Here is a 26,327-nt window from a genome sequence, read left to right as displayed (position 1 = left end):
CACAGGGCAAGAGTTGTATTTTTTTCCTTATATAAATCAAACACCCAAATGTGTGTCAACAGTGTCAAAACAAAACTAGTGTGTGTGTGTGTGAGAGAGAGAGAGAGAGAGAGAGAGATAGGGGAAAGGGTGATCAAATGCAGGTGTCACAGCCAGGGATATATACAGTACAAATCGACAGTGGATCATGGTAAATGTGAGACACACACACACACACACACAATGCTACCAAAATGGTATTGTAGGAATAAATTAAAGTATTTAACAAAACTCCATGTGGTAATGTTTCTCAGCATGGTGAGTCAAAATTCAACAGAGAGGCGTTTGGAAGTAAATCATCTTGGAGTAAAGCTGCTGACGGAAGACAGAATTTAAATTTGAGCATTTTCACTGCAAAACTTATGTGTGGAAAACATCTGAGACATAATTTAGACATTGTCTTTTGTGTTAACATAGAAATTTTCATCTCCAGTCTGGTCAGGGTCCGTCTACAATAAATATGTAATCACTCGACTGGCTTAGCCAGTTAAGAATTATTAATCATTTTGATGGGCGAGTATGCAGTCTGCAGTGAAGCCAGAGTTAGAAGTTATAGTCACCTCAGGGGGCCATAAAAGTTATGAATAGGAGAAGAGTGCTAAAATCATTAGGGGGGTGATACAATGACAGATCGAAAGTTTAAGGTAAACACAAACAGGTCATCACAATATTTGCCTGATCAAATCATCTATTCACAACACCAACAACATTTATGAGGATGAAATCTTCTTATTTTACAAAGGGAGCTGAATTGAGATCAGTCCAGTGCTGCTGCATGCACTTTGTCAGTGTAAAACCAAAATATTTCCCTGCTGCTCTCCGTTTATCTGTCCACATTTACTTGCTTCATTCAATAGAAGCTCTTCTCTGGAGTCCTTTTCTATGTCCTGAGAGTGAGACTGGGATGTCCACTCTCTGATGTCCGTTGGCTAATGCACCTGTCATTCATTGCTTGTTCAACATCATCAGTAGACAGTTTCAAACTGGGAACACGCATCATCTGGCTCCTGGTCATGTGATGATGTACAGTACTGGGTGGAATTCTTCCCAATAAGGGATCTAATATAAATAAATAAAAAAGATGCTGTTTACCCAAGGAACATTAGCAGGTAACTGCATCGATATGTGACGATCAATATTGCTGCTAACTGGGGAGCGCACAGTACTGTGAGTCCTAACATTTCCTCCGTGCTCACTGTTGATGTTTCACTCAGTTCACAGTTGAGTTTTAAATCATCAATACTGTTCTAGGAGGAAATTTACAATATGGAACACAACCAAGTTCAAATTTGTCTTATGTGCAGAGATATTAAGGGATAGCTCCTGAAGAAATGGTATTGCAAAATCCTTTATACCACTGCATGATATATACCTTCATATCGCCCAACCCTAATAGCTATCGTCAAGTGCTGTGTGTGTATTACTTCCTGATGTCTCTTATCCCTCTGTGCTATAGAGCTCCACTGTTGTTAAAAAAATCAGTGAGCCTCCCTGCTTCACTGTCATGCTGCCCCAAATACTCACTAGAGCAACAATTGTGGATTAATCCGCCGCTGAAAATAGTCCCCAACAAATGCATTCATCATCAGGGGCCAGCTCTTCTAGGCAACTACTGATTTTTTAGATATTAGTAGGGACCAATGGGCTTGGAACTGAGAAGCACAGACAGGAAGCCATATTGAGAGACTTAGTATTGATTTTAACTTGATGTTGCGAGGCATTTAGAAAGTTCACATGGACTGACGCATCGTTAGTTTGGGTTTCTTCTTGAGATTTATGGAAAAAATATAGAACATCAGACTTTCCTTCTTCTTTAACTGAGATTAGGGGGTGTGGTTCACTCAGCCCTCTCAGTTTGAGCGATATCTATATGTGACACTTTGGATTGGCGTGTATTTATGTGTTAAGTGATGGTGTCCACCATCACATGACCAGGTGGTCACCTTAAGTGTCCTCTTCCACCTCGACTGGTTCAGTAAGGTCTCCAGACTGCTTCAGCAGCTGCCATGTTTGTCGGGGAGCTACTGTGGCTGGACTCCACCTCTACACCCACTCCTTCGTTCTGATTGGGCAAAGAGGGGTGCAGGAGGGAGGAGCCTGTGGAGGCGTTGGTGCACGGCGGCAGGATCCTTGGCGGGGAGCGCGAGTCACTGCTGCCTCCTCCCCCGGCCATCATGGAGAACTGGTATGACCCGGCAGCAGTGGAGTAGTACAAGTGATATGGCGAGGAGGTGGACTGGAAGGGCCCATTCTGTGCCTGGTGGGGGGTGTTCGCCGGGTAGGGAGGAGGCAGGTAAGTGTGGTACCTCCCCGTCGGGGTGGTTGCCATGGCCGTTGCCATTGTGAGGCCAAGGGTGCCGTTGGAGACGGGGTTGTGAGAGGGGGTGTAGGTGAAGGCGGCCGCTGTGGGAGGGTAGTGGACCCGGGGATCGGAGAAGCGTGAGTCAGGCAAGGAGGGGAGGGAGGTGAAAGGTCGTTCTAAGGTCATCCTGTGGTCGGTGAAGGCCGTGAGGTCAGGACCTGAGAGAGGGCAAAGGTCAGAGGGAGAGAGCGGGACAGCAAATTAGCCTCATATGTTAACAGTAATTAGACAAAATCACAAAGGGGATGTAAAAGGTGGTAAATGTCCGCTGGCTCAACCCGTTGTCACTCCCAGATCGTCACATTTGGACACATGATCAAGACCCATTGGCGTCATTGTGTAACGAACTGGGGAGCCCCTTAGTATCATAGTTCAACGCACTGGGAGATACAGCTGTAGTATAATTTTTGAATGCTAAAGGTAGGTGTAGGATATTTAACAAAAAAGTCAGAGTAAGGAGGTGGCTGGGGTGGATGGTCGGCCAGAATCCGGAAATTCAACCAAGAAACCGGTGTTCGTTTCCCGCGTGAACCAAAAAGTCAACATTAATTGTTTTTTTTAAGAGTTACGTAAGTAATGTTTCACAACGTCAACAAGTAATTTTATTGTAAAAGTATAACTGGACGTTGCATATTTATTTTTGCTAACTTGACCACAGAGCCCTAAATGTTGAAAAATACCCCTTAAGGGCGTTAAGAGGCATCCATATGTGACGAGCTGGGAGCGAGAAGGTGTTGGCTGGCTAAACTGTCCAATGTTAGGTAAGGGTAAACTAATAAAAAGGCGAATAAACCGTATGTTGCATTTGTAAAATGTTTGTGTGTTTACATACTACTATATTCTAAATAATAAAATCAACAGGGCTAAAGCAAAATATTAATAGCTACGTTACACTTAAAACAGCTGATTCTTTGGCTCCTTCATGACTGTCCCATCCCCCACAGCTGAATCCTAACCGATCGCAAATATTTTGGCAATATTACAGTCCTGTTTTTAAATTAAATTTAAAGTTTGACTGGAGTCAGTTGGCCAAGAGGGTTCATTCAACATATTCTAGCCTATTCTGTTCTGTTTTAATTTCAGTCCATGATCGCAGTCATGTTTCTCACCTTTGAAAGCCTGTGTGGACTGACAAACTGATTGACAGCCAAAGCATTATGCAGCAAACGATCAGCGACGGGTTTAACAGAACCAACTCAAAGGGTGGTCCATAAATGTCAGTTGATGAAAATTGTAAAACAATCATTGATACAGGCTGCTTAAATATAATCAGCTGATTGAGGGGACTGTATGATGGTTAAGTTTATTTTTAAAAAGACAAAACGTGGGGCAGCAAAACTATAACTTTGCTCGCCTTAATTCAATAATGGGGATGCATTTGTGTATCCTATGTGTAAATGCTCACGTGTGTTACCCATAGACTGTACGGTGTTACCTGTGAGTCGTGAGGACAGATCACTGAGTGAAGATCGGCCAGGCGAAAGGGCATTCGCCGTGTGGACGGTAGGCGTGGCGTGGCCAAGGTAAGGGTATGATTGGTCATAGGACCAAGACGGAGACGACTGCATCTGTCTGGAATCTGAGAGAGAACGAAAGTCATTAGTCGTTGAAACCTTCAGAGGTGTAAAGCAAAGGGTGAATCTTGTGAGAGAGTTGAGCCATCTTTATTTCTGGATTGCACAATTTTCAAGTTGGGGGATCACGAGAGACAGATAAAAAAAAAGGTCTGTGTTCTGGATTTACGCCACAAAATGACACCTGAGCAAGTTTGTTAAAGGACACTGAATACGATCAAAAGCTAAGAAGTGAACCTTGAGTTTAGAATATTTTACCACAATTAAAAGCCCAGTTTAGTTTTGGTGCTTGACATGAGAAAATATTAACAAGATATTGAATTGCATGATATGTACAGAATTTCCTACTTAAAGAAAGTCTGATTTAAATGACCTTGTCTTGAGAAGCTGTTGATAGTGAAAGGAACAGAAGAAAGAGAGATGGAGGGGAGGAAGCAATTAACTTTGTGTGGGGGCGGACGGATGAAGGCGAGGGCTGTGTGTGTGTGTGTGTGTGCTCTTTCATTCAATCCAGTCTTTTTTTCTCTACAGTAATAAATGGCACTGATCACCCACAGACTTGCAGACAACAGTGTGTACTTGTGTGTGTTTGTGTGTATGTGCAGACAGACGAGGAAGCAAATTGTACACAGCAGCCAAGACGTCAATGAAGGCTTTTCAAGTCTAGCCAAGAGCTCTCCCAAGCACTGACGTATGTGTGTGTGTGTGTGTGTGTGTGTGTGTGTGTGTGTGTGTGTGGTGGTGGTGAAGCCCAGGCCTCGTGCCAAGCCCCCTCCTTTCCTGGCTTCTCTCTCCAGGCAGAGTGCACTAATGTGGGGCGGGAGCCACAGACGGCTGGCTGTTTGGAAATAGAACTAGAACACATAGAAAGACATCTCTATGGTGTTTTATGGTTGGCTAATGAATGTCTAAAATAATAATGTGACTGTGATTTATCAGTCAGTGTCATGATGTATAAGAACTGATCAATACTTAAATCAAAGATCATTTACACATAGAAGTAATAGCAGTACTTTCTTTAGCTTTCTATTATTTTCTACCTATTATGTTTATTGTTATGCACCAAAATACCAAAGCAAATTCCTTGAATGTATATTGTTAGTCCTAGTATCATTATCATTAATGGCGCCATCATTATTAGTGATATTAATCATTTTCATTGATATCTGTACCACTACAAGCTAGTAGCATGAACCGCCTTCAGGCAGTTGTCATGTCAGATGTGATTAGGCTTTAGTTTTGCAGATTTCCCCCCAAAATTGGTGAGAACCTGGGACTTTTTGGGGTTCTTCAGGGCCCCAGAGCAGAACTTTGCCCCATAATCCAGCCTTGGTAGCACAGTATAAACCTGCCAATCTTGGTTGGACATTAGGAATAACTGCACAAAAAATAAAAGCAGAGAGGGACCAAATTTAAATAATCTTTAAAAAAAATACATAATTTATATAAGACTATATTAAGTCTTTGTGCAAAGAATTTTGTTCACATTACTATCCTTGTTTTAGTGTTTTTTTATTTATACATTGCAGCAAAGCCCACATGAGTTTTTAATTTGTCCCGACCTTTTTCATGTGACACCGTTCTGTGTATTTTACATCTGTTATGGGCTGTAAGTGGTTTGGCAGCAGAGGGAAAATAGACGTTTACTGCACTGCCACACATGTGCAGATTGAAGCGCCACACATATCCACACACATTATTGTACTGAATTTATTACAACCAGGAGCATTTGAGAAGTGAAAGAAGGGAAGACAATTATGAAAAGAGAAATGAAAGCTAAGCAAGGGGGGGGGGGTTGATGATGAAGGAGAGAGTGTTAAGAGAAAAGGGAAGAAAGGGGGAAGAGAAAGAAAAAGAGAGTGAGGTCTAGAATGACTTAATAACGGTTTCCTGTTGCTATTTTCATTTTTGGAGGGATCAGAAAAGCACAGAAAGTTGGAAGCACTGGGAGCTACCTCTCTGTTTCTCTTTCCCTCAGTCCAGAACTACAGTGTGGGGGTCTTTCTCTCAGTCTCTCACCACTTTTATGTCTGCAGTTAGAGATTCACCTCCATGCCGTGCTATGTGAAGCCCCCTGTGCAAAAGTTGTTCTGAATTTATAAAAGTCCAACTGAAACCCAAATAGTCGAAGATTCGATGCTTCAATGGGCGGAGCCTGATTCGACTGTCAATCTCACAGTCGAAGCTTCGCAGCGAAACAAGGATCACGCCATTTTGGCGATATGGGGGTGCTCAATTCTGATTTTACATAGAACTACCAGTTTTCTCCCAATAAATTAATATACAGCCTATTACGATATACATATCAACTTTTAATGCTGTAAATAAACATGAAAAAAGAATAAAACTTTCAATAAATGTGCGTAAATAAATACAAAATTGTAACCCTAACCTAGGGGGCGTCAATGCGCACGTGTAGCGTGTATGTGTGTAGTGGCAGAAAACGACAAGAGACGGAGCCCCAGCTTCACTGGTGTTGTGCCCGAGTTGTCCGCACCTCGCGGGACTTTCTGATAATATATTACTGTTAATGAACCACACAAAGAATATTTTATCATTTTTAAATAGCTGGCTACTTGAAATAGACCCGCAGGCACGCACGCAAAACTCCGCACAAAACCGGTGAATGGCAGGCGAGCAGAGAGAGAGAGAGAGAAAAGGGTCTTCAAAAAGTTGTAAAATTTACTGTGTAAGTAATCGCAATCGTCGCGTAACACAAACACACATGATTCGACTATAGGCAGGACTTGATGATTGTGATTCGACAATGTGAATCCTTAGTCTTGGACAGTCCTAGTTATAGACTATCCATGTACTTACATCACCATTTCCATTTGCAAAACAAATCTCATTAGTACTCATTATTATTATTATAGACTTGTGTTTGTGTCAAACACTATTTTTAGTTTTGCCCAGCTTAAGATAGCGGATGCGTATTTGATATTCCACGAGTTGTGACGTAATTTTGCATCTTGTATTTTAATTGTATGGGTGGACCCACACTTCACAAATCAGAAATCTTGGGACTTTCAATTCTAACATTTGCTTTAAAACATTTTCTTCTCACAGTAGCACTTCCTGCCAGCTGACTCTCATTTCCTTCTTAAGCCATAACTTGCTTCCTCACACACATGCAAATTCACACAGAAGACGAAACACTAACCACACTTCAACAGTTGTGCGTGCGCGTGTAAACACACACACACACACAAACACAGCTTCACTACCACTGAAGGCAGAAGAGGAACAGATCCCGTCTTTTGGTACCACATATTGTATCCACGGCAACCGCAACATACACTCTCACAGGTACACACACTCATACACACACAGACCACAATGAATCTCACTAAAACCACAAGGAGGAACAATGAGATTTGATGCAACTGGTATCAATCTTTTCCTCTACCTCTCGGTAAGAAAGTGAATAAGCATAATATTCTCCCAACTATTTCTTTCAACACTGAGCAGGTTAAGGCGCTGTAAACACATGTTAACATGGACGATAACTCAAGTCCTGCAGCGTTCCCATCGTCAAGAATTCGCAGTATGCCAGGATTTCTTTGCAGCTCACTGTTGATGTTTTAAAAATCAACTGCTAGGGGGGAAATGTCAGGATCTGGGTTTCATTTGCGTGCTATAAAACCCAATCCGTTTGGTTATTTACCATAAAACTTCAAGTAATAGCCGGGGTTTTTATTTGCTTATATCGCTTATATGGAACAGGCCTTTAATTCCTTTGAATGAATAATACTTTTCTACTCATTATTTCTGTAACATGAACTAAACAATTCAATTGTGGAGAATCTATTTGATCTAACAATGTGTAGCATGTCCATACTGACAAACGTTTAAATGTTATAATGGTTTGCAAAATCTAAGCAGCTTAAAACTACAGTAGCTCAAGCAGGTGACCCAGTGGCCTTTTGGAGGTTTCATACATCCAAAGAACTTCTATAAAAACTAGACCGGGCTTCTAATTTAAGACCTGCGTTTATTTGCCAAAACGCCAGGCCTGTAAAAACGACAGCACCTAACTGGGACTAGGTTTTAATCGAAGTTTTACGGTACTTAAAAAAGTCTTACTAGCCCAATAAGTGCAAACTAAAAGGCAATAAGTTCTGACTAAAAGAGAAACTGTTGAATCATTTGCTAAATTGAGTTAGTCATCCTCCAGAACAAGTGGGATGTTTTTTATACACTAAGAAAAGAAGTCACAAACACAAGCTGAAATCTAAATATGGCCCTTGCACAGCTGTGAGCAAGTGTTGCTTCCAGAAGAAGATAAACTCAGCGATGACTGAAATTCTTCAGCAGCTCTACCTCATCACACGCTGAGCAGACAGGGTTTCTGAGTAATCCTTAGACCTCGAAGTGAAGTCAGATTCAGACAAAAGGGCAAAGAGGGAAATTCCGCGTCAGAAGAGGAACTCCATGAGTTTACTGTTCTGGTGGCCCCTTTTGTTTCTGTGCTTCACCAAAAATGTTTTCAAACAAGACTTCTCACCATGTATAGTCATGGACAGATTGCATGGTTAATCATCTTTTGGAAAACAGGGCGCAGTGTAGACGTGTCATGACTAGTTGAAGACGAATGCATTGCCAGTGGTGGACAGTACACAAATCCTGTACATGAGTAAAAGTAGAGATACTCTTGCTAATTGACCCTTCCCGAAGCCACGCCCCCCCCCCTTAGTTACTGTTGCTAAGTCAAACAGTGTTTGACCAAAATATCAAAAGTAAAATGTACTTTTTATTTTGGTTATATTCGTCAGGGGTTGCTGACGTGACAAACAGAATTTTAAAACCATCATCAAAATAGTTGCCAATTAAATTTCTGTCAATCAACTAATCGTTTCAGCTCTGCTTGTATAAACTGATAAACTGAACCGTTCCCATGTAAAGACATGTTTGACAAACCTGCGAGTTTCCTGTTTTCGAAAAGGAGATGTATCATAGTTGTTAAATAATTGCATTATTAGATTGTGTCTGAGCTCACAGAGGAAGTTTCTCAATGCTAAATATAGGGCTACTAACTGTAAGGCTGGTGGATTCCTGGCTCCTTTAGTGTCAGCACTGAACCCCAAACCAAAGCTGCTTTGGATCAAAGCATCTGTCAACTGGTGGGTTGGGGTCTGCATAATTAGGAATGAGAGGAATCAACATTAAGGTTTTGGTTCAACAGCTAGTCCTGATCCAGGAATCATTCTATGTATCCAGAATAACCCTGGACTCACACAGGCGTTTCAGCAGCGGGGCATTTTGCCTTTCCCATGTTGTTGACTTGTTGATTACTTGTCATTTTGTGAGCCTCTGCTACCGATCACAGCTCTCTGTGAACTCCCCCCCCCCCCATTTCCCTGCAGAGCTGATTTCCCACATGGAGAATTTCAGAATGGTGTGAGCACAAGCATTGACCACAACGTGGCTGTAACGCGGCGCACACGCCGCCTGTGTGAGTCCGGGGTAAGACAACCATTCGCTTCAGTAGCATTGCTCTAACATAGCTTCCAGCCACCAGGGCTCAAACATTCTGCCAGACTATTGGTTCAAAGAGGAAACAACGTGACGCTCTCACTCTGCCATCTTGCAGAATGGCATGTGACCGCTGCACATTGTACAGCTGGTCTATGCTGCTTCTTTTCTCTGATAAGACGTGAATCAGTTCTGGGCTCTTACCGGCAGTTATCTGAGTGTGGGTGGGGTTGGCGAAGGTGGCAGAGTTGAGTGCCACAGATTGGCGGGTGTTGGCAGAGGGTTGATGGTGATGGTGATGAGGAGGCGTCACCCTCATCGAGCTCCGCCTCAGATGTTCCAGCTCTGTCAGCCTCTCAGAGAAAGCCAGCGAGCCAGGTTTGACCTCGTCCATCTTCTGACGATGCCCTGGGAGAGAACGAGAACATGAAACTGTCATGATTCTGAACATTTCGCTCCCTAGCAGCAACTTTCTGCACTTACGGCTGAAAATGCCCGCTTGAAGTGTGCGACAAAAAGATATCTAGAGGTGATTTGTCAGCAAATGACTTCATGTTTGAAATCTGATTCCATAATCCAGGGATTACAGTAACAGTTACAAGCCAACACAGGCTAGAACAACGTCCCGACATTGTTAACACACTCTGTCTGCTATGGCGTTTTGAGAATCTGGCGATGGGCGCCGCATAAGTCTGGCTGTCTCCCTGTGTGTGTGTGGTGGTCTTTCACGCTGTCTGTGGTGTTGGCTGCACTTCAAAGCACTGAGGCTGAGCTCCAGTTACAGGCACTTCCTCCCAATGGGGGAAGCGTGCGTGTGTGTGTGCATTTGTGTGTGTGGGCGAGTTAGAGACGAGTGATGGTTATTCACAGCTGAGCGCCGCTGGCAGGAGTCTTCCTCTCTTTCCGTCACCTCAGGTCTCTCCTGACTCTTCTGACCAGCGTCGCTCACTTCAGTTCAGTTCCATTTAACGTGAATGAAAATGATTCTTATATTAGCGTTTATTAGCTAAACTAAATATGTGTCTTTGCTTCTTCCTGCTTTCATCTTCCATTAGAAACCCCATTTTTCGTCACACTGAGTGAGAGAGGAACTCAGTGTTGCATCAGGCTCCTTATTGACTCACTCAGCTGAGAGTTTGTCTGTAAGGATCAGATATGTCTTCACTAGTCACTTAGTTAGTTGACTTTTATACAACAATATGATATAGATAAATATCGAAACAATACAAATCTTTCCGCATATACATAAAATGACTGAAAAGCTCTTATGTTCAAGCTTCATGAGGCATCTATGCAACATAAGCAGGGGCTATTACTGCTATTACAGCCTTAACCCTCACCTAAACCTTCTGAGATTGCTGTCATCTCCCTCGAAGTGAAACCCTATCGACAGAGAAGAATGCTGATTGGATGAAAAAAACCAGGATTGCATCCAATGTCAACATTTTTTCAATATCTGCACATTGTAAATGCAGTATGGTTAAGATTAGGGAAATGTTTGGGTTATGGAGTAACACTGAAAATCTATGCTGTGTTTGTGCCAAGTGAATGGAGAATTGTATAGGATCAAAAATCTATCCCTGTTTAGACCATGAACCGTCCATCTGCTGAGGAGGAAAATGTCAACATTTGTGTGTCAGTGTCACTCACGTCGTGGCTCTCGAGGACCGTCCACTGTGATTTTAATAGCTCTCTGGTACGTGGCCACCTGAGGAGGATTGGTGAACACAGTGATGGTCAGAGTGAAGCTCTTCCCTATGAGAGAAAAGGGGAGGAAGACAGGTGAGGAGAAGATGAGAGAAAGAAAATAAAAAAGAAAACGGGGGGGAAAAAGAAAAAGTGTTCATTAGTATTTAGTAACACTCTCCTCTCGATGTCTCCTCGACTTCTCTCCTCCCATCTCCCCGAATATCCTCTTGGTCTGCTTAATGCATTAAGTCATGTAAGTCATGGACCCCCAGACAAGAACAAACCAGATGCCACACACACTCAGAAAAAAACTCAACACCATGCTTGCTAGTACAGAGCACCAGTGTTGTGTTTGGGTAATGCCAGGTGTTACTCTCACTTCTCTCTCTCTCCCTGTGTGTCTGTTTCCTCTCCCGCCCTCTCTGAACATTTCCTTATTACATTATTGCTGAGAACACTGATGGCTTTGAAATGCTGTCATACATTATGATAAATTGATTTTTTTTTACAGACATTTGATGAGATGATTTCATTTTATTTCATAAGGTCAGCCTTCATCTGACAAAGAACAACAACTGAATAAACCTGTTACAGAATTTCAGTTTTAAATGAACAAAATCATGTTTCCCAAGACAGCTACAGTGGACTGACTAAAGCCTCATTGAGTGATCGGTCTGTTTCCACACAAACATCCATGTGATTTGCATCCAAATACAGTGTACATGTTATTACATGGACAACAAACAGAATAAAGTCTCAAACAGTTGGAGCTTGTGCTGTATTACCAGCTAAGAGCCATTTGGATATACCACAGTTTTGCTTGTTTCATGGGGGTATGGGCAAGAAAACTCACTTAAATATGGTGATGTCTGCATCCCGTGGCAGGATGACACTGAATATGCTAATAATCATATCCTGTTGCAAGAGACAGAATATTGATATTTGAGAATTTTGAATGAACCCTGGATTATGTTAAATGACAAAGTTTTGTCACGCTCAATTAGGGTAAAGGGAAATAAAATCTGGTTAAGGTATAGTTAGAGAAAAGCAAACATTTATTGCAGGTCTGTGATGGGATGCAAACACCTGAAGAATCTGAGATGTTAAACTACTCCTTCCTCTGCACCCTTTAGCTACGGCTAATGCCTTGGAAGTTTAACTGCATGGGACTACAGTGGCAACAGATTAACCATGTGGGGACTACATGAACTGTGATTGGCTGCCTTGTTTTCTGATGCTGGTGGAGACTGTTGCAATTAAAGGGAACATTAAGGAAGTTGAAAGAGGAAGTTTTCTTCTCGTCTTCAGTAACACACATGCCGCAGCTACCAAACCAAACCACAGACTGACTTTGGCAGTGTGGCAAAAAAAAGCGGCCCTTACATTCATTTGAAAGGCTGTTTCCAGTCTGAAGGCTCACTTAGAGACACATTCAATTCAAGTTGAGTTTTGACATTTTGCGACTTTTTCTGCTGTCTTTGTCGTGTATATTTGTTGTGTATCCTAAACTTGGAAAGCACCTCGGTCAACTAGGGTTGTTTTTAAATGTGCTGTAAAAAAATAAACTTGATTTACTTTCGCCTTCCTGAACATGAATTATGAGGTGTAGAAACCTCCAAAATGAGAGCAATCCCAAAGCACTGGGCTGGAAGATGCTGTGTTACCTTTTTGCTGAGGTTTAGTTATACATCTATTAAACTACAGAGACAGGTATAAGAACGTTTTGGGGTTTCTTCATGCGATTGAATCTGCTGCTTTAGCTGGTAGAGACATTACACTATATCTTTTCAACGTGGCCTGCACCGTGACAAGCCGTGTCTTCTCTTCTGGTGCATGTAGTACTCTGTTTACTTTGATGCACAAGCCACTGATTCAAATCAGCATATGGGACTGCTCTTTGTGCTGTATTAAAATTAAGTGAAACCACACATAACTGACACAAATTGGCGCTGTGCCTGTTTACTGTGGATACAGATGGCTGACCAACTCCAGTCTGCCATACTGCTGGCCACTAGAGGGCGTGTCTTCACCTAAATCCTCCTCCCATCTCTCTTTTTTCTCTCCGCCTCCCAGCAATACACACATAAACAGCACACTTATTGTATACTGTATATTCTGTTCTATACACAGTGTCTTCTGTGTAAACATTACTGTATATAAACAAATAAACTGTGTATTATAACTTGTATACAGTGTAGAGAAACACAGTTGTGTTTTTGTGCAGGTTATTTACAGTCAGAGATTTGGGCTGATAGAGAGAGACGGGGGAGGGAGGGAACAGCTGAAGTCTTTGTGTCTGTTGTGTCTATCAGCCAGCCGGTGGCATCACACACACACACACACACACACACACACATTTACATATACACGTGCACTAAAGATTACTAAATCACAAAGGCGCGTGTGTGTGTGGGTCTTGACTACAGTGTTTTCCGGGACTTTCTCTCTAATCACCCCTATGTCTCTCTCACTCTTTGTAGATATGAGAAGATTTCACACATGAGGTGAGGTGTGTGTGTGTGTGTGTCTATCGTGTCAGGGCTTGCTGATTCGGGGTCATCCAGTTTTTCCTCACAATCATCCGATCAGACGGGATCTCTTATTTACACCTGTGTGTGTTCCTAGAATAACAAGGTGGCGTTTGTGTCTCTGCATGTGTGTTCACACAGCCAGATATTATGAAAGAGAAAACTGGCGGCCCGCTCACAAAGAGGAACTAGAAGAGAGACTGAAAACTGGCCACACACACACAAACACACACACACAGAAAGGTAGTAGGCTGAAAGATATTGCATCATCGTGATCCTTGTTTTTCATAGTCTTATTACAGCCAAACTCACGATTTAGTCGTTCTCAGTTACAATTTGTTTCTGTTTCTGTTTTCAGAGTAAACAAGAATGAAAAGTAGCTTGTTTGGAGCTGAACGATACTACAGTGGCCTACCTGTTAAGCAGGAAACCATTTCACTAAATTAGCAACATTCTTGTCATGTTTTGCAACATGGAATCATTTCCCATGTGCTCGTTTTGACATGTTTTTTTTTCTAGTCAAAATAAACTCCCATGCATGAGCATGCAATGTCCCTGTAGGACATTCATTTGTGAAATGGGACGCTGCAGCTCTGCAATCTGTGTGTAAGCACTGAAAATCCTCAAAAACGGTTAGGCCTCCAGATGCTGATCACTGAATCACTACTTCATGATTGCAAAGTAATCAAACTACAGGCTAATGACAGTTGCTGTGACAGAAAGTTCGTGTCCACCACCTCGGACTGAAAACAGCCTTGAGAGCGTTCTGCTTCAAGTACCGATGACATGATGAACGATGATCCTGGAAGGTCGGTTCGAGTAACAGATTCATGAATCTGAAGGTTTATCAGATGCCAAAACACTGCACAGGCGTTTATAATACCGTGAGACAGACTTTAACATCTACCCCGGCCACATGCCTTTTATCCTCCTCCAAGATCTCGAGGTAAACATTATAAAGGCTCCATTCATTCACTGCCCCACCTGTTTGTCTTGGTGTCTCTGTAAGGCACCGTTCATGTTTGTAATGTTCGTTTTTAACTCTTCACCATTAAAAATATTAAAAATAAACCACATGAATGAGCGCACTGCAATTTTCGTTGCTGCCGTCAGCCTGAACGTGGCCTTTTCACTTTGGAGAAACACTAGTTTAGTGTGGACAGGAGGCTAAAATCGGCAGAAACAAACAAAAGCAGCAGTTTCTGCTAAAATCAACGTTGATACTTTTTAAAACATCAGAAGTGAGCTATGAGGACATTTTAGGGATTCGGGGGTGCCATGTAGTTCAAATATATTTTCCACTTAAAACAACATTTTTGCAAACAAGCTTCAGCAGACTGAATTCAGGAATAGGGTTTAATAATTAAATTAAGTTTATTTCAGAACTCCCGAACTCCCTCTGTAAATCACAAACTTCAAAGTGAAACAGACAAATTAACTCAGACTTTTGCGATAACAAAACAGCTACTGACATCAGATCCACAGAGCAGCTCTACGCTGACTTAAACACTGTGTAAATAGTGCTCAAATCATGAGTGTATCAGTATCTCTCTGTGTTGTAACAAAGCGCTTAATGCAGTGACTAATGATCGCTGAGTTTGACAACTTTGACTTCCACCCCCACACATACACCCCCCCCACACACACAAAAACCACTAGTCAAGCCACTACACCATTCATTGCTGTCAGCAGCTCAACTAACCACTTCCTACGCAGACAGTTAATGTCATCTTTGAGGTTTTAGGTGGAGAAGCTCTGCTCAACATGTCCGTTCATGTGGCTTGTTATCATACAATACACTCAACTCCATTATATACAAGTATTCATGCTTTCCTACAGAAATAATAGTGGAAAGGCTTGTGAAACAACACAAAAAGAATTTCATCAGTAGGCTAAAAGTTAAACGATCGGTTTGGGGATATTTTATATTTTTATTAATACCATGTTCAGACCCAAACCAGCGGTGAATGTATCTCCTATAACAAGAACTTAGTGTGTATCACAGCCTGATGTCTCCTCTTCCACTGAGCCATAGAGCGCCATTGTTTAAAACCCATCAGTGAGCTTCGCTGCTGCACTGGCTGACATTTATTCTGACTCAGTCACACAAACATTGTCCTGCAGCCCCAAATTCTCACTAGAGCGTCACATGTGGATTCATCCGCCGCTGAAAATAGTCCCCAATAAATGCACGATTTGATTAAAATCTACATGTGTGCAGCCGTTTTACAAAATGACATTAAACATTTTTAAACATGAAACGATGTATTTGTCAGGAGTTTTTAAAGATTTACATCTTTGGGAGGAACCAGTGGGTTTTGAGCCACGAGCCACAAACGGGAAGTCAGAAAGTTTTGAGAGACAGACTGACACATCGTTACTTTGCTGCACTATGGGATTTAATGATCATAACAAAGATTTAGAACTTTGCAGGATGAACTGTAATAACTTTAATACTATTGACTTTCCCATCAGCCTCAGGCGTATGCTGTTAGTTAACGCTAAGTAGCTAATGTTAGAATGCTAACATGCTAAACTCATAGCATTACGCTGCCTACACGCAACCCGACAGAGCATCAGAACACGGCTAGAGACTCAGTCCTTCGCTATAAAACAAACGTAAAAGTTAAAAATAGTTTGGATGACATTTTAGTTGCACTCCGCCACGTGTTGTTATTGTAACATGATAATAATGGGCCTTAGTAGGAGGCTATTAAAAACACATATAAGAAAGAATGCAGGAGCAATAAAAACATATAGTTAACAATTACAGAGAAGACATATGAACCTCAAAGCATTAGGTGTGGGTTTCCTGCATTAACCACACTGATGCAGGTTCAAAAACCAACATGCTTTGTATTTTAAAATGCTGTAAAATGAACCTCATTGTTCTCTGTGCAGTCACATTTGCATGAAAACAAATTCCCGCTCCTCAACTTTCTTCGTTTGAATTCTGCTGCACATTAATTATTAATATGCTCATTTTTCAAGAGAAGGACTGTGGAATCTGTCAAATATTGACAGCCAATGCCATATTTCCATTTAGCTGGGGAGTACTTGTCATTTTTACGTGTGTTTGTGAACGTGTGTGTGTGTGTGTCTGTTAGCAGAGCTTGTGTACACAGGACTGGTGTTTTAAATAGATAAGTTGACATTTGCCTGCGACTGATTTAGAGTAACTGTGGTCTAGTGTGTCCGTTAAAGACGGCGGGGGTGTGGGGGGGTGTTGAATGGTGTGTTACGAGGAAGTTGTGTTGAATACTGTTTTTATTCACATGTACTTCCCCTAATTTATTCAAGTTGTGTTGTGTGCTTGTGTAAAACACATTTCAACCAGTGTGAGGTTTAAAAGGCTGCTCTCACTTACAGTCAATTGCAGTATAGCTCATATTTGTGTCAGCAAAAACAAATCTGCATTTATCTTTTCACTGTGTTTGTATTTGCGTCTTCTTATGTGTGTGTGTCTGTGTGTGTACCTCTTCCACTGCGGCCAACGAAGCGCAGGTCGTTGAATCTGGCCACTTGGTTCTTGATGGCGGCCGTGGCGTTTCGAAGCTCAGCTGAGAAGTTCTCATCGTTCCCCGCCATCACCGTTACCAGGGTGCCATCGGGAATGTCGCCAAGGCCAACAACCTGGCGACATGATGGGGAAAATGAGGTGAGGCGATTAAAGTATCTATGAAACATTGTCATGAATAACAATGTCAGCTTTTATTATCAGTTTGAAATTGAGTTTGTCCGCTCTGGTTGTTGAACATTTTCAAACACAGATCTGTGGTTAAATGGGAAGAGGAAAGTGTGAGCGTTCCAAAGTGTATTTATACTACAAAACAACAACAACAAAAGAATTTTCTTGGATTTCTATTGTTTTCTTACTTCGAAGTTCTGGAATTACAGTTCCCGTCATGTTTTGGGGGATACGAATAAGCAAGAAAGTATTGAATTTATGTGGTGCGCCCGTTTTCTTTGTTTTTTAACGTCTGTTTGTCACAAACACAAGTCAACAGTTCACACAGCCTGCTTTAAAGCCCTGACACAACCTCACCTCACCCACCAAGGATATATCGGACTAAAAGTGTCATTAACTTGTGGCACGTTCCATTTACCACCATCGCGTTCCAGTACAACAAATGTATGTCGGAAAACCAAGATTGACGACCTCGAGCCATGTATAGCAATGCCAGGTGATAACAACGCATTACACTGTATTTTGCACATACTAACACCACATAGCAACGTGTCCACAGATGTAAGTACCTACAACTTTCACTGTGTTGATGCTCAGAGCAGCCATCTTGGAGGTTCACCCTACTTTTACAAGTCAGAAATATGACTTAAGGAGACGTTCCAGTTAAAAATCCGACTCTGAAATTCCGCCTTCCCAGTTCACTGAAACCAGGTGATGTTAACTTTGTTGGAAGCTGATTTAGCTAAATGAATTTAAAAATAAAAAATTTAATTTTTGCTGAAAGGGTCAGTGATGTTGCCATGGAGTTCCTGAGCTAGCTGTGTGCTACACATAGAGCCCCATTTTGAACCTATAGTTGTTTTCTGTTTGGAGAATCAGCTATTAGCACTTTCTGTTTGCAGTGTGATGATAGATGCAGAGACGATGACTGGATTTCTGCAGAAAACACATCATTAAAAACGTTATCATGAGCGTCTTTTTTTCTATGTTCTGAAGGATTTGATTGGTTCATACTTATTCGAATGTTTATGGATATTCGATATAGCCAGTATCTCTGTAAAAATCACATGCGCACACACACACACCACACACAGGACAATGCCTTAACCTATTAGACGATAAAAGTTTGCCTCATGCTAATATGTCCTGCTAGCGCCAAAGCAAATGACATTATATGCTTCTGGCTTATCAGGTTTCTACTTCATCATGGGGGTCACACAAGGTCACACACAGAGACACAAACAGCTTATAGTCTTTCTGAACTAAAAAATTCCATGTAAAAGATGCAAATTCTGAAATAAAAGGTCAATTATTCTCCCTATTGAAAATGAAACTCTCCCAAAAAACACATGTGTAAAGACGTGTGCACTAGAGAGCACATTCTCCTCCACCACACCTACGCAAATACAGAGGGAGGCCTATTTCCATATTAACGCTAATCACACCAAACCATCCGTGTGCAAATGACCGCCACAGATACTGTATTGTGGATGGTTTCTCTTATAACCCTCCGCTCCCCAAGCGAGTAACCACACCACGATAACTGGGACGCTTTTGTGTGTTAAACCTTGATTTCTCGTATTCTTTTCCAGGGAACAACACTTGTGTGAAATATCTAACTTACCACTAATATCTCACCACCTAAGTTGCTTTGAGTATGATTTGAAATATGAATACGCTGATGTTCCAATAACCCAGCACTGACAGTACTGATCTGACAGCCTGTCGTGGAATGTGATTGGATACAATGCTTGTGTAATAGTGAAGCAGCGATGACTCACTGGCTTTGACAGGAGAGGTCTTGGATTGAAAATAGTTTACACTGAAGAACACACACACACACACACACACACACAGCCGCAGACAGGGGAGAGACTGGCAGCAATGGACCATGAAACCAGCCCAGCAGAATAAACAAGACAGAGGAAACAATTATGAAGCTCTCAGGCCCGTGTGTGTGTGTGTGTGTGTGTGTGTGTGTGTGTGTGTGTATGTGTGTGTTCTGTAACACGAACGGCCTGTGTGTACATACACTACATACACATTGTACCTGTGTGTACCTAGAGTATAGTGTGTGTGGTGTCATGTATGCTCCACATTTGCATATTTTAGCTTGTACGTGAAACATGTGTGTCAACGTGTGTGTGTGTGTGTGCCTCTCTACATATGTGTGTGCTTGAGCGTGCATCATAACAGTCATCCATTATCAGTAAAAAGCAGTGACATCCGCTCATGACACTACATAATGATGCATAATGCACCAAACTCACACTCTCTCACACATACACACACACTGGCATGCACGAACACTAATGCATTAAACTCAATAAATCAATCGAGTGTGCGTTCTGCGGCTAAAAGCTGCTTTTCCACAAATGCATTTTGTCTCAAAGTGCAGGAAAGCCGTCCACAGCCACGCACATCGATACATGAGGGAATACACTGCAACGAAGATGAACCCATCACTGTACATGTGAAAACACTGACGGAGGATGTTTTTCTTCTAGACATATTCAACTTCTGTCACTCGGGAAAACCCCTAATCTACATAAAAAAAGGTTGGAAAAAGATTAGATTTTGTTTATGTGTGTAATTGTCTGATCAGATGCTGTCCAGTGAAAACTACGTATCTCCAAATTGTCCTACTTGTTAAGCAAAAGAAACCATTTGAATGATCTGAGAAATGCTTCGGCACGGGGTCGAGGGCCGGCTTGTACCTCTCCGCTCGTGAAACGTTTTATTAAAGATGCACGTTTTTTTACAGGACAGCAGGGTTTTGTTGTTTAGGGACAAATGTCTGGGACAATATTTTTGATGCCCAAATATTCTCTCTCTCCCCTCATCTGTTAGGTGGGTGAAAAAAACTCAGAAGTGCTGAAATAATGAATCAGTTAGTTGATAAATAAAACTATTTTGATATCATTCGTCATATGATGTAATTTAAAAAGCAAAAATTCCCTGATTGCAGCTTCTCAAATGTGAGGACTAGCTGCTTTTTAATATTGTATATTTTTTTATTATCTAGTAAAAATGATGATTAAATAATGTTATATATCATGACGATCTGGTCATTTTAAAAACATTTTATCAAGTAACTGAAAATATAAAACAGAAAACATAATAAAAAAGTTTCATCCCACAACTAACCAATATTTTATGTACTTAAGTAAAAACATGCTGACAAATTGGGGTACAGCCATTATTTGCAGTAATGCTGCAGTGTAAAAATACTCACAGATCTGCATGGTGTTATCAGCTAAATGTACTCCGAGTGTTTAATGCTATAGTCACTCAAGGCAGAGCTGATTATAACTACTTGTTGTTTATTCTGTAAGAATCAAATATATTTCAGTGGTTGATGAAGTTTTGTCAGTGAAGTGTAGTGGAGTAAAAAGTAGAAGTCTACAGTAACACACACACACACACACACCTTAAAAGCAATGGGCAGGGTCTTGTTACACCTCCAGTGTGTGGGCAGCACAGAGCACAGGAAGTTGGGACTGTCTGTCTTCACCAGCTCACCTGGATGATCTGAGATCACCTGAAAAACGTCACAATTTTCAGGTGTCAGCAATGTTTTAGATGTTGGATGTTAGAACAAATTGTGTGTATACATTTACTTCCATGTCATCTTACCTCCACCATGCCGCGGTCGGCCATGCGCAGTTTGCCCACCAGAGCGGACCCGCCTCCGGCCTCCTGGGCGCCCAGAGGCAGGGCCTCGGCCATCTTCCCCCCCGATGCGAGGGTGGTGGAGGGGGGGGTGTAACGCCGGCCGGGGGCTGGGTCTGACAGACAAAACAGACGAGGTTAGTTAGATTTCCCTTTCTGCTGCTCTAAATATCTCCAGATTGGAGATGTTTGGTGGCAACAAATAATATCAGCAGAGGCCAAACATAAATCTGGAGCTGCAACAAACAAACAGGCAATCAATTAATTACATTTTAATTATAAAGCGCCAATTCACAACAACAGTTACTGCACTCTTTATGCACCGCAAGTGACCCTACTCTTTTTATTATATATGTTATAATTATAAAGTTCTTATCTCAGGGGATTTTATTGTCATTATATATCATATATTCTATACTGTGTTCTCTAATGTTTTATTGCTGTACTTTTACCTTGTAATTACGATATATATATATAAATAAAGTTGATATTGAGATAAATAAATCATATAAATCATTGAAGTTCCAAATGTACAATTTCTTGTACAATAATATATTAAATGGAAAAGTGTAAAGGATATTTTCCTGACATTTTATAAAGCAAAGGATAATCGGGTTCATCGAGAAAATCTAAATAATGATCCGGCTCCGAGTCTGACCACACAAACACAACAACTTTCCTGAAACAATGGTCCGGTCTGAATCTTTTAAAGGAGCCCCCTAAACACTGTCTGATGTGTCCATGCTATATATAACTTTTTTTTATTCCCAGAGAGCTGGATGAGAGATGAGGACAAACGTCAAAATGATGATCAGACATAAACACAACCACACTGACTTGAATACCAGAGTGTGTAGTCATGAAACTACAGGCAGCAGCAGCAGCAGCAGCAGCAGCAGCAACACTTTACATTTTTCAAGTCTACTTTAAGTGAATAACTGTGAGAGAAGTGACGCCGCATCAGCGTAATAAACACAACCTCATCTGGTCAGAAGAGTGAGCGAAGCAGAGGGAATGTGATAAACGAGCAGCTGCCTGTGTGCAGCGTCGGTTTGTCAGTCAGCCAACCCACAATTGAAGCCACATTGTGGCGGTTTGGAGTTTAGTTTACAGTTTGAAACCCTCCCACTGCTACTATACTGTACAGCAGCAACACCGGCCAGTGGTTTTAAAACCGGGAGGCCGCAGACACACAGCCAGGAGCTGGCTGCAGTTCACTTCACAGTAAATACCCAATTTAGAGTTGTACAGTCCAAACTTCCTCTGTGCATTCCCAACGAGATCTGGAGTAACATGTGAGTGCATTTGGGGTCAGAGATGAAACCTGTTTGCATAATCTGAGATTAGAATATCTGACAGGACCATCTCTTGGAGTTAAAAGGGTTTTAAGATTTAATCCGAGTAGAGGCTGGTTCTGGCCCTGCAGCAAATATTAAAATAAACAGCCCTGGTTTGTTCCATTCATTTTAGAGGATGTGCTGCAGCTCGTAATACAGCTCCTATGTGGCATTAATGCGGGATCATCCTGTTAAGACACATCTCACTTTGTCGTCGCAGGTCACCCAAATGGCCTTGTTTCATAGCCTATATGCTATGAGTTGCTGTGAAACTATTGTATTGTAGCAAATGTGTTTGTTAATAATGTTTTTTTTTAAATAGAAGGCATCACAGTGTACTTTAAGCACTTCACATTTACTAGTAGATTTTTTAAATTGACATGTCATCGTGTTACTGAACCCGTCACTGCCCGTGTTTTTGGTTTATGTGGGCTACATCAAGTTCCACTAAGACTGGAAAATAACATTAGCCTATACCTCCAGCAGGCTGACATTAAAATCAATTAGGATCACTTGGGAAAACCGTGGAGGAGCACCATCATAAACACACACACACACACACACAGACACGGAGCAGTACAGTAAAGTAAGACCCAACACACAAATTAAATCCACCGCACTGATGATCGCTGGGTCTGCAGTGCAACGACGGAGGGGCTTTATGACTGACTGACTTTCTGTTATTTTCCAAACACGCTCGAGCCCATATAAAGCACAAGAGAAACACTGTAAATTCAGACAGGACTTTACCGTATTTTGCGTCCCACAGAAACACCATTTGTGCGCCACAGTGCGTCCACAGATACTCAACCGAAACCTCCCGGTTCGTCTCCTTCACAGCGCAAGAAGCAGCTTGTGTGTGTTTGTCGAGAACTTGTCACGTTGTCGACTTCTTACGTGTCCGCAAACATTCAACCAGTCGCGGCGGATTTTTTTTGCCTTTTTGCGTAAATGGCCTGAACAAGACGACGTCCGAAGCAGATTTCCAACGCGAGCGCGTTTTTCTTGGGTGCGGAATAAAAGTCGCCCCGAGTCTTGTGAACCTTCAAAGCTCCTTCTGTCTCCTCGCAGCTGAAGTGAAGCTTCCACACACGTTTGGCTTCACAAGTGGAAGGAAAGTGACAAAACACGATGAGGAGGGGACAGCAAAATGTGAACTCCTTCACTTTAAATCTCATGTCATCCTGATTGGAGGAGCCGCTACATAGGCCTACAAGCCGCGCTCTCTCTCCATCCCCCGGCTATGTCTCTCTCTCTTCCCCTCTCGATGTATGGACATCCCGGCTGACAGCGCCAAGCTTTTACCGGCAGACCTCTGGATTTGCATCTCATCTGCGCAAGGAGCAGCCCTCAGCCAATGGGCGGGCTCGCCGCCGGCCGTCCCTTGCAGGGGGTGAACCAATCAGCGTTATGTCCGTCGGAGAGGAGGCGGGGTTTAAAGGGGACGGAGAGGGGAGCAAACTGAGCTGCCCTCGCGCTGAGGCCAGTAAGCGTGTGCATCTCTTTGAATTCACCATATCTATGCAATACTGTGCGTACAAGGAGAGAACCTGCAGACACGTGTTTAAAAAAACATGTCCCCCCTAAATAAAAGTAAAACTGAACAGCGTTTCTAAATCTCCAAAACTCATCACACATAGGCACTGCAATGTGAAGACACCTGCTGCGCCCTCTGCTGCGCCCTCTTCGCTTCTTATGCTGATCCACATGTACGCAGTTTAATGTCCAACAAACGTCTCTCCAAGCTCTCTGATTTCCCCTCAGAAACCCTAAAGGCTGGCTGTCACAAAACGCATCCGACTCAGGCCGTCAGTTCCGCGTGTGGACGACAGGGGGCAGTAGGTGATCTCAGTCATGACGCTGCCCTCCTGAATGAACAGCAGCTCCAAATCAAAACTGCAGCGTCGAAGCGCCGAGGACACAGACTCCCATTTGAAAAAAACAAAAAATGGCAGTTTCACTTTGTTTTGGACCAAAAGAATCGGGTTGGAGCAAAACTCCAAACATCTCCTTCATCATTTGAAGCCAGTTTAAATACCACCCAGCATGATGATGATGGTCTCATGTTAAGTAATTAAAGTCATTCATAAATCAATGATTAATGTGTTGTTTGTTTTTTCAGTTCAGTTTTAGTTATGATTCTATAATTACCTTTTTGTTGACTTGTGATTTGGGGCATATTTTGTGGCATCTGTCTAAAGTTGTTCTGTAACTCATTATTATTGTTTATTATGATTTTAAAAATATTTCAATAAAGCTTTCCTGGTTAAATAAGGGTTAAGAAAAATAAAATATAATGGTGGCTGAATCCATTACTGATGCTGATATGATATTTCTTTAGCCTACATATTGAAAAACAAGTTATAAATATACTTTATTTTTCATTATGACATTGATTCAAACAATTTAGTAGAACAAAATCCTACATGTTTAAAACAATTTAAATATTTCTGATTAATTCTCTATGCCATGGCTTTATTTTGATTAAACTTATTCTCATTCATGCATAATTGTGATTCACAAAACATTGATCTGTTCATTTTGCCATGATATGATTATATATTAAGTGATAGCATTGGATTCTACATGAGCTGTATTTGATCCCAATCTGTTTTGGTGAAAGAACAAAAGGAAAGATCAGAGGCAAAACGATACAAACTAGTGAAAGTAAATTGGAAGAAGAAGCCATGTTGTATGCCAAGATTCAATTCTCACATATGTCAGAGGAGACTGATTTATTTGAACAAACTGATGCAATGCGGTGAGTTGTATCAGCTGTGCAGCATCTCAGCATCCCAGAATGCATCCTGCTATAATGCAGCTTCAACTGACATTCAGTTATTCCTAGATATAAGTATACAATTAACACACACACACACTTTTATGTTTTATGTAAGCACTCTGAATTATGTGCTTTGCAAATAAACTTGCCTTGCCTTACAATTTAAACCACATTTTCCCCTCTCATTTATTTATATGCAGTATATGTTCAATCAAATGTTACAATAAGAAAAACAAAGCAACTTCATCTGGAAGTAAAGAAAGACCTTAATAATTTTCAGTGGATTTGTAACCTAATAGTAAAATGTACACATATTTTATGCAGTTTGAATGAATTTCTTTCCATTTTCCAGTAGGCCATTTTGGGATTTGTAAATTACTAAACTTTTTTTCACGGTCGCAAACAGAAAATTCAAGCCTGATTGGACAGATTCATTCCACTCATTGCCTCTTCCTGGACACGACGATGTTTAAGTTTGAATTTTAATGTCTAAATTTCTTGATCTGACCAGCTGAATTTGAGGAACTTGTACATACAGTTGACAAAACAGTCTCGACTGCTTGTGCTGGAGCTGTTGACCATATCACACCCTCTTCAGATGTCATTTTCTGAATGTTGAAAGAAGGGAACTCGGAGCACATACATTCAGAAAGTTGGTTTTCAAAGTTAAAAATGATTGCCTTTCTTGGCCTCCATATATAATCTGGTCAGTCCTGAGTCTGGTGCTTAGTGGTGTCACTGTTTGAGGTAATTGATAGAGGAAGATAAGATGTAATACTGATTTTGAATTAAAGAGTCATTTTTCATATAAGACAAGTGATTTTCCAAAAAACAAAACAAAATGCGTCTGAACATTAAAGGTTAGTTTTTGGTTTCCACTTCCCAGTACCACAAACTTTGCAATCATTTACAGCTTAAGGATCAAATATACAGCATCCTTTGCACCTGCCTGTTTCAGTAAGTCCTTTTTGGGAGTCGACTTGATTTGAGTAAAATCAACATGCTGTCGGATGAGTTTTAGAGAAACGCCAATCTGCCCCTGCATCCATCCCTCTGTAGCCAAAGGGGGGATGATAAAAAATGTAAACGCCTCCAGTCTCGTCTCCGCCTCAGATGGACGTGACGTGATTTGCCCTTGGAAATATCTATTTTTCACTCCCTCTTAGGGCCTGTTTGTCCTT

The 26,327-nt window shown here is 41.6% G+C and overlaps 1 protein-coding gene across 4 annotated transcripts in view; it reads right to left on the bottom strand.

Annotated features, from left to right (window-relative positions):
• runx1 (RUNX family transcription factor 1) overlaps positions 1-26,327 on the bottom strand; it is a 57,789-nt gene continuing 31,462 nt past the window's right edge. For 3 of the 4 annotated variants that reach the window (XM_038715802.1, XM_038715810.1, XM_038715818.1), the window contains 7 exons: positions 20,992-21,143; positions 20,786-20,896; positions 17,144-17,300; positions 11,101-11,205; positions 9,655-9,858; positions 3,837-3,980; positions 1-2,559 (listed from right to left, as the gene is read on the bottom strand). In XM_038715802.1, coding sequence (XP_038571730.1) covers positions 2,012-2,559; positions 3,837-3,980; positions 9,655-9,858; positions 11,101-11,205; positions 17,144-17,300; positions 20,786-20,896; positions 20,992-21,143 — 1,421 coding nt within the window. In that variant the 3' untranslated portion in view covers positions 1-2,011. Of the gene's footprint in view, positions 2,560-3,836; positions 3,981-9,654; positions 9,859-11,100; positions 11,206-17,143; positions 17,301-20,785; positions 20,897-20,991; positions 21,144-23,114; positions 23,654-26,327 lie in introns of those variants that run through there. The other variant, XM_038715826.1, reaches the window with a different exon arrangement.

This window comes from Micropterus salmoides, unplaced genomic scaffold (assembly GCF_014851395.1).
Source record: "Micropterus salmoides isolate LMB-PRFRI ecotype aquatic unplaced genomic scaffold, ASM1485139v1 Ms_hic_scaffold_1, whole genome shotgun sequence".
NCBI classification, from domain to species: Eukaryota; Metazoa; Chordata; class Actinopteri; order Centrarchiformes; family Centrarchidae; genus Micropterus; species Micropterus salmoides.
Note: the sequence above shows the minus strand (reverse complement) of the source record. Positions and strands in the feature narration are given on the sequence as shown.